This window comes from Argopecten irradians, chromosome 2, assembly GCF_041381155.1.
Source record: "Argopecten irradians isolate NY chromosome 2, Ai_NY, whole genome shotgun sequence".
NCBI lineage: Eukaryota > Metazoa > Mollusca > Bivalvia > Pectinida > Pectinidae > Argopecten > Argopecten irradians.
In genome coordinates, this window is record NC_091135.1 from 29,089,328 (window position 1) to 29,098,579 (window position 9,252).

Sequence of the window (9,252 nt, forward strand, 5' to 3'; positions counted from 1 at the left end):
TCGAACGCGATATAGACTAAATTCTTCATAGTCATGACTTTTATTTGATTGTACGGAGGATCGACATGTGTTTGCATGTACGTGTGTGTTTGCAAAGAATGGGGGGGGGGGGTAAAGCTGATTATACTGTTTCGGATAGGCTACCTGTAATTTTTTTTCTGGAATCCTGTACCTGTTTACCTATTGATCGCTTAGACGCTCCCAGAATTGTTCTCCGACAGTCAGATATCCTGTATATTTAGACGAGTAGAGTGACCGTCCACGTACACACATACTGACGTAACTATGGGATTTCCCGAACATTCCTGAGGAAAGCACCCTCCCCCCCCCCCCCCCCCCCCCCGCCCCGACCAGCGATTCAATCTAATAAAAATCTTCATTGTTAATTTGAAATCCTTCAACTAATGACGCAAAATCTTATCGAGGCGTGAACTAGAAGTAGTCCGAACCTGCACTGCGTTTTCCCCTCCCGTTGACTAGATAGGGGCATATGTAAATATAATGACATTTTTACTGTCATTGCTGCATTCCGGTTGGTCGAAAGCGAGTGAAGTATATCGCTTTTATGTTCACCGTAAAACCTTATATTTCACTACGAAAAAATGTAATAAAAACAGTACGAATATACCGCAGCGTTCCAAACCATACCCACACTTATATTACACACACATTAAATTTCGTACACGTGTAGCCGTTCTTAAATAACCATAGCCCTTAATATGTAATAATGTTAAGTCCAACCTACAAATCAATATGTATCATCAGCTGTGAACACCCTATGAAATCAGGGATACAGCGAGTGGAACGATTATACCGCACATACCGCAGCTCCTGAAAATAAAACACTATACATTGCATACAGGGAACCGTCCTTAAATGACCATAATAGGACGTAAATAAAACCAAACCCATTTATAACTTTTGAGGGTACGTCTTTTATAACGGACTAGTCGATTTGTGAGGTAGGCCAGATAAGTGTCCCTGAGAGATAGTTGTCGTTTATCATTTCAATGGTACAGTCTGTTTAAATATATTTTATCTAAACTTGTGAATACGCATAATACAGTCTGTTTACTGACAAAATACATCAGGTGTTGGTATCGGCCGTGACCTATCAACTGATGTCGCGGCTCATGATCAGTAGCTACCTTGATAGGTGAGGGAGCCGATACAGCAATCAGACAATTGAAGTATGTTATCTCGTCTATGATTGGTTGGGATACTAGTAGCTCCATAAGGCGTGCTACGATACGAAGAACAATCTTTCACGAGAGAGTTAGTAAATTCAGAAAATAGCAACAGCATACAACACTGCTACATCTTTTAGTCGGTATTATCAAACATATCACCTCTATATAAGTCTCAGCCACAACAGTCTTTTCCATAGCAAATACATTTACACATATCCACATTTCTCCAACAGATAAGGAAGAAATGAAACTTCGATTTATATGATGGCAGTTGTAAATCCGTATTCAGTAAATTCGTACGTTAGCCATGGGTTTTTCTGTACTCAGTGTCTCATGAGTCAAAATATGTATTCCGCTACATTAAATTCGGAGACTGATATTTATATAACAAACTAAAACCTGGCTGCAACAACGTAGCAGTGAACGACGGACGGAGGATTTCTGTCAGAAGGTTGTCGTCAGAGCTAGGATTCTGTCCCATTGACCGTAGTGTTGCAAAATATCCAGCGGTGAAAATTATGCAATTCACGTGTGTCATGTAAATTTGCAATTAAATAAAAAAAAATATCCAACATTTCTAAAATAAACTGTTTATCTTTTTACCCACCTCCATGACTAAATTATGTTTGTAAGCCTATTTCGACTCGCATCTCCGACACAGTTCACTTGGCCGCCATGATGCTTCTCATTTTTTATCATATTTGGAATAACCTACACACATCTTTTACTACGAAAATATGATTTCACAGATTGTTTAACTTTAGTTTGAAAATTTGTTTTGGGTAAAATCCAAATGATTCTGGTATTTATTAAGTTCACAATGTTTATTCTGTGTTTGTTGAGGGTTTTTTAACTTCAAAACTTTTACCTGTTGATTGTTTCCTTTCGTCACGGTTTCCGGTAAATTGTATGCTGGTATATTTGAACAGAATTATGTGTGTGTTGTGTTTTCCTTGCATTTTGCCACTTATAGTTGGCAAAACATTTTAATCGGCAGATTTGTTATTTGAAAATTGATCATAGTTGTTAGTACAATATATTTACACATGGGTATTAGCCGATAAATGTATTCGTATCGGTCTGAATGTAGATCACATCGGGGCTTGCAAAACTCACTATCTGACTAAGATAAGCTGAAAGAAAAAAAAAAGGTAACATATAACCAATGAGAGGCCCTGTTACTTATGGCGCTGGGTACCTCACATCATACAGCTTCTGCGTGGCCGACTGAGCCGGAGAGCGAGCGATTATATCAGTGACACATGTTGTATTTTGATGGTAAATATAGTTGTTTTTTAAACTTGTGAATACGCATAATTATACCCTAACAATACGCAGACCTTCCAGGACAATGGAGAAACCAGACCAGGTGTTCCACAAGAAGAGTTTTGTAGCCATTACTGGTGCCAGTAGAGGGATAGGTAGAAGTATGGCCCTAAAGTTTGCGGCCATGTTTCCTCCTAAGTCTGTCTTAGTACTGATGGCCAGGAATGTAGAGGCTTTGGAAATAGTCCGGACAGAATTGATGACATTGACACCTAATGTAACGGTGATAATACGACAATATGACCAAGGGAAAACTGACCAAGGATATTTTGATGGCATCTTTGATAGTGTTCTATCTGAAAACAAAATAACGAAGGGTGATTTTGAACAAGCCATGCTTGTTCACAACTGTGCATCAACTGGTGACAAAGACCGAACAGGCTTACAACACTGTGATGGTGATCGTGTTCGATCTTACTTTGACACCAACCTCTGTGGAATGATTCTTCTCAACTCAAGTTTCTTTTCAACTTTCTGTGGCCCTTCACCTGCCCGAGTCATAGTGAACATATCTTCTGGGGGAGCACAGCGTCCAGCGCCGTCTCTCAGTCTCTATTGCGCAGGTAATTTTACAAATATTAAAACTGAAGCCGTATTTATACTTATTGATTGATATGACTGTGATATCTCTTGGCCATTGGACCGGATGGATTAGGATGATGCAGATAGAACCAAATCGCGCCGCACCATTATCATTGGCCATGATTTACATAAAGAGTTGGTCTAAATGAAGTATCAGTTAAAATTAAGGAGGGGTTAATATCTATGCAATATGCAATGGAAAAACTGCAGCACATTTTGAGTGAGACATTCACACACAGTTATTCATGTTTTAGACCCAGTTTAAACGAGTGATATTATGTTCACCTATATGCCACTTCTTAGGTATACTTCAATATAAATAAGCTGATAAAAAGTGTGTATACAGCAGGCCTAACCTAAAGTATAACTATCCAATCGTAGATAGTTTTTTGGCAAAATTTCTTTTTTTTTCTATTTTATATCAGCTGTGATATTTTTGGTGTATCTTAATGCTCTATTAATATCGGATGTTATTTGACAATATTTGTAATATTATGTAATATAGAAAATATGATATTTTCATGTCTTTCGTTTTAAATTCGTTGGTCTATTAATCTATGGCATTAATCCTTGAATAATCATAACTTTACGTATATGTAGGAATTCTACTATGGCGTATCTTTGGCTTGGGGTCTATTTACTCCTAATTGGAATTTACATGCTGGTCATTGTGTAAATGTCTATAGCTGTCGAGGAAAGTGGTTTCTGTTATAAACTGGAAAGGTACATGTGAATGCTCTGTAGCTAGATTATCTTTAAAATAGTGGCTATCGTAGGTTTGTCAGGTTTGAGTAAATTTGTATAGCACTTTGAATAACATTGACATATATATATCTATGCATTTTTAAACATAAATTATACGACTAACATTTAGGCCTTTATAATAACTGTGTATAGGGTCAGTCCTGCAGAACTCATTAAACGTATCAAACCTTCAAGTCTGTGTTTAAATTCTACATAACACACAGAAACTATGACACATGATACAGACACGTAATCACATTCTAAAGGATGCTAAATGATCAGTACCTGAAGATGAGTATGATTATAAATAATCATTAAAATAGCCTCAGGTAAAAAAGTAGAATTGAACTTTCGTGACCTTCCACAGCACACTGTGCAAATTAAGCGAATGTTAACACAAAATGCGAGTCGAAAAACGTGGACGGAGGGAATACAAACAAATCCCAATAGAGAAGGACTGAAAATAATATACTGAGTGCCGATGAAAACGCAACACTTTTTAATTGAATATTTTTCAATAAAATTTTGTGTTCATATCAAACAAATTAATAATGTAAAACTTTGAGCACATTACCTTTGTATACAATAAGGATTTGCATGACTGAACTTGGTCTCGGGCCGTGAAGCGGTCGATTGTTGAAAAAGTACCTATCTGTACGTGCACTCGGTATCAATGTGCGCTTGGTCTACCCATTACACGTGTACAGTCCTTGTGGATAGGAAGAATGTTTTCAACATTCAGATTTTGAAAACGCCGTTTAGTTTGGAAAACGCTGCCATGACTTACGAATACCCAGCGTCACGAAGTTAGGGGTATTTTGGCAAGCGGACTTCCGCGGCGTGAAATTGCGCGTAGAATGGGCTGTTCGCCTTCTACTATTGTGAGACTTCATCAGCGGTACGTTCAAACGGGTTCTCTGAATGATAGACCGCGCCCTGGTAGGCAACGAGCGACGTCGGACCCATCTCCGTGACCGCTTCAAAACTGCCTCCCAAACGGCCAGAACAAAGATAGGTATCAATGGAAGACAAAATTTCGGTTTCTACTGTCCGCCGACGTTTTCGTAGCGCCGGTTTGAAAGCCTGTAGACCCTTCCATGGGAACATGTTGACACAACGTCGAAGTCAAAATCGCCTGACGTGGACCCAGAGGCATCGACGTTGGCTCATGCGCCAAAGGAGACGCGAACTGTTCACGGATGAATCCAGCTTCTATCTCCGTAATAGTGACGGTAGAATTCGTGTGTGGAGACAACAGGGAGAGCGTTATGTCGATTCGTGTGTCCGCGAATGTGATCGTTGGGGTGGTGGCAGTGTAATGGTGTGGGGAGGGATATCCTTCGACCGCAGGCCGCCCCTTGTTATCGTGGACGGTAATCTGACGGTACGGCGTTACATCGAGGAAGTCCTACAAAATACCGTTGTACCGTTCTTTCGTTATCATCCCGACGTCGACATTCTACAGCAAGACAATGCTCGTGCGCACTCAGCAAGGTTGACCACAGACTTCCTTAATCAACAGAACATTCAAACACTGCCCTGGCCTGCCTTCTCCCATGACCTCAGTCCGATTAAACACTTGTGGGACCAGTTAGGTCAAGCTGTGAAATGACGTCAGCCACAACCGCAAAATCGACGTGAACTTGAAATTGCCCTTCAGGAGTGGAGGAACATTCAGCCAGTTAGAATTCAGCGTCTGGTTTGGGCCATGCCACGTAGGTGTCGTGCTTGTGTGGAGGCAAATGGTGGCCACATCAGATATTGAAAGTGTGAAAATGAATTTGGGGGGTAGCGTTGAAACGTTTGTCTCATCCCCATTCACGGGCAATCATTGACTAACTTACTGGTAGGAAACGACTCTCGAAATGTATACCTTTGTAATGAAATAAAGATTTTTTCTGTAAATTTTTTGTTACCATTAAATGTTGCATATTATAACAGTGATGCGTTTTCATCGGCGCTCAGTATATAACAATGGTCAGTAACGCACGCGAATAGGAGAGAAGGTAAATATACTTGAGCTATATATATATGTATGTATATGTATGCATCCTCCATCTTGTCACATAAACAATAAAATAGATTTATGTAAAATGACCACTGGATGGTGACGTTTAACATTACATGAAAGATATCATAGACAAAAAAAAAATGCCATACTGACTAAGGCATAGTATTATACACATCAAACAAAGGAGACACTTTGTAAAATAAAGAAAAGCATGAGTGGGGTTCACCAAAACTAATATAGACATAAAAAAACAGAAAAAAACATAAGATAATAATTAGTCAACAGGAGTAAAATAAAAGATCGTTGATGGAAATATAATTGTATATAAGAGGAATTATTACATATAAAAGGATACATTCATGTTGGAAGAGGGTGGGTAATTGCCAAAATTAAAAATTGGAGCTCGCACTTTATCATCAAAATGGCGCCTTGATTTTTTTTTACCCATGATCCTTTACTCCATTCAGTTAAGGGAAGTAATCCCTACTATACATTCGGCTAAAAAAGTGACTTTCATGTTCAGTTTCATTGCAGACTTTGCAAAGTCTTTGATAACGTGGAATGTTTAAGATGACCGCTGGAAACCTCTAGATCGTGTTCACAAAGTTTAATTTTACTGAAAAGTCTTCCAAACTGGTTGTCCTTATGTTCAAATATTGTTCCATTAAATTGGCAGTATTGTTGAGAACCTTGTCAGGATGTGCATGCAGGTTTTTCTTAGTCAAAATTTTACTTACCATGGTAACCAGGTCAATATACACTGGTTAAAATTTATCCGAACATCTTATAAATTTCAGATGACCATGTTATTTTAAGAACAAGTCAGACCATGATTGAGGCACACCAAAGTCTATAAAAATTGTAGTTTCTGCTTCTATTTAGCGCTTAGCATAATGGAAGAGGGACGACTGGTTCGCCCATTGTCAGTATAATTAGATTATCAACATCAAATATCACTTTCTTTAATGGTTACAGGGAAGGCTGCCCGTGATATGTTCTTCCGAGTCCTTTCTACTGAGGAACCATCTGTCCGGATTCTCACGTATGCCCCTGGTGCTGTTGATACAGTAATGCTGCAAGATCTTGAAGAAAACACTTCATCACTAGCAATGCAAACGATGATAAATGGTAAGTACATGGAAATAACTATAATAGTGAATGATATCATTAATAAAGTCCTATTTAAAGGAAAATACCATCAAATTGATTTGATAATGATTTATGTTTCGCTTGTCGTCTTTGACGACCTGATTGAATAATATAGCACTAGAAAAGGGACAAGCGTTGCACTATACAAGAGCACACAGCACGAATATATCGGAGTCTCCAAAAACACACACAGCAGTTCATACACGGTCACAACGCATACATGGGAGGCCGTCCTTACATGACACTGGCTGATAATAGTACGTTAATCTATCAAACAAAGAAACAAATTGTTGATAATATTAATAATTGTTTTAATCTTAAAAGTTTTATGATTGGTCAGAAACAGATGGCCGCTCAGGCTTATAAAATTTTGTTAAAAAGACCAATCATATCGTGATCGTTTCGACTTTTTGAACCTATTATCGTGATTTTGGTTTTTTTTCAAATAATATCAAAAATAGCTATGTGACAACTTTTAGAATTATTCAAAAAATATCTGATGTTAAAATGTCTTCTATGCCACCAGTCATATCATATTCAGAAATTACTAATCTTTAATCTTGAATGTAAGCTTGAGCATAAATAAGCGGCATCTTCGTCACGGTGTATTGAACTACTGCCTGTTACACATCGTTTGAGTCGCGTTTGATGTTTCAATTGCAGGTGACCTGAGATAATATATATCTATATAGTGAAATCATAATTCTCCTATGATACACTGCACATTCAACTTTTATAATTTGTTTTATCTTTAGCAAAACAAGATATCTTTACCTTTTACCAAAACATTTCTAAACACTCACTTACACAACACAAACAATGAAATAAACCAGGATAAAAGAAGTTAAAAGTCATTTTTATAACCCTGATAACAGTATAAAATATTAGAGAGCCGAAAATTATCTGTCTAATGATACTAAGAGGTTACCACCGTATAGTATATTTGTATATACAGCTCTCGGAGCAAAAGAAGTGTATCACTTTGGGCCGTTTTACGGCCACTCGGTGACAAGCAAAATATTTTGCCATTACCATTCGAGCAAATAAAATCGGATATTTTGAAAAGTATACAATATGCAGCTGACCCTAATGTATCTTCATGCAAAATGGTTTGTTTATCACTGAGTAACCATAAAACGGCCCAAAGTGATACCCCTCCTTTGCAACGGGTATATACACCGACATATAAGACATTTGTCGTCTGCTAGCGTAATAAAATATTCTATATAGAAACTTCAGAGGATTATATCTCATAGCGAATGGATAACCTATATTTATTAAAAATTTAAAGTCAACCTTTGGTCGACTCCTGTATAACATTACTAAAACAAAAACACCGAGTTGATAGCAAAGAGGCGCTACGCCTCACAAATCGCATTTTGTATGTCGCGCCATTCAAAATAACGATACTGGGTCGCTAGCCGATAGAATGTTGATTAATAATTTTTTATCCATTCGAACGTCAGATGACTATTTTTCGGCATTTATAAAATTTACTTTAAATCTAGTTATTGATTTTCGTCCCGAATCACCTGTAGGTCGTCTCAATCGTCTCGTGCAATCAGAGAAATATCAAGGGAAATAAAAGGGAATGGCTATCTTGGATTTCCAAAAATCGTCTGTATTGTTGTATTCTTAATTTCTATTGAAATTGTACTTTGTTTTTAAGGTATAAGAGAGGATGGCAAGCTGTTGACACCAGAGGCTGCTGTGGACGACCTGGTATATGTACTGCAGGAGAACAAGTTTAATAACGCTGAACATGTTGATAATCAGTATAAGAAATATGAGAAATATCGGGAGACAATGTAAAGTAGGAATTTCTATCGAATTACCTGATCAGTACTTTTACATAAAAAGGTAACTTCACAAATAACATTGTTATGCCGTTTAAGTCTTTCTTCGTAGATTGTGATCTTAAACTGACATAGTACAATCAATGAAATAAAAATAGAATCGGCCGATGCGAACATCATTATTCGGGGTTTTTTTTCAAATGTTGATCTTAAATCATATAAAGGTAGCGCTGACAAAGAACTGTACACGAAAAAACACAATGAATAACAATACAGATCTTTATTATACCTTTGCCATACAAAATTTAAGGACATATCACTTACAAACTATTTTCGGACGAACAACACGATTAAACATAAATTTCCATCTTCCTTCGTTTCATACAGAATCTAACGGCTCAATAACCTGATCCGTGCAGGAACAGAATTGGGTCAGCCTAATGTACATACTCAT

At 37.6% G+C, this 9,252-nt stretch overlaps 1 protein-coding gene across 1 annotated transcript; it reads left to right on the forward strand.

The window, feature by feature from the left end:
• Positions 1-2,388: 2,388 nt before the first annotated feature.
• Positions 2,389-8,972, forward strand: LOC138315058 (sepiapterin reductase-like). The gene is made up of 3 exons (XM_069255785.1): positions 2,389-3,079; positions 6,829-6,981; positions 8,672-8,972. The coding sequence occupies exons 1-3, from the start codon at positions 2,542-2,544 to the stop codon at positions 8,812-8,814; spliced, it is 834 nt and encodes a 277-aa protein (XP_069111886.1). The 5' UTR covers positions 2,389-2,541; the 3' UTR covers positions 8,815-8,972.
• The last annotated feature ends 280 nt before the right edge of the window (positions 8,973-9,252 follow it).

Coding starts and splice junctions, on each gene's coding strand:
- LOC138315058 (XM_069255785.1), top strand. CDS start 2,542: ATGGAGAAACCAGACCAGGTGTTCCACAAGAAGAGTTTTGTAGCCATT. Junction 3,080..6,828: donor TCTCAGTCTCTATTGCGCAG/GTAATTTTACAA, acceptor TAATGGTTACAG/GGAAGGCTGCCCGTGATATG. Junction 6,982..8,671: donor AATGCAAACGATGATAAATG/GTAAGTACATGG, acceptor TTTGTTTTTAAG/GTATAAGAGAGGATGGCAAG.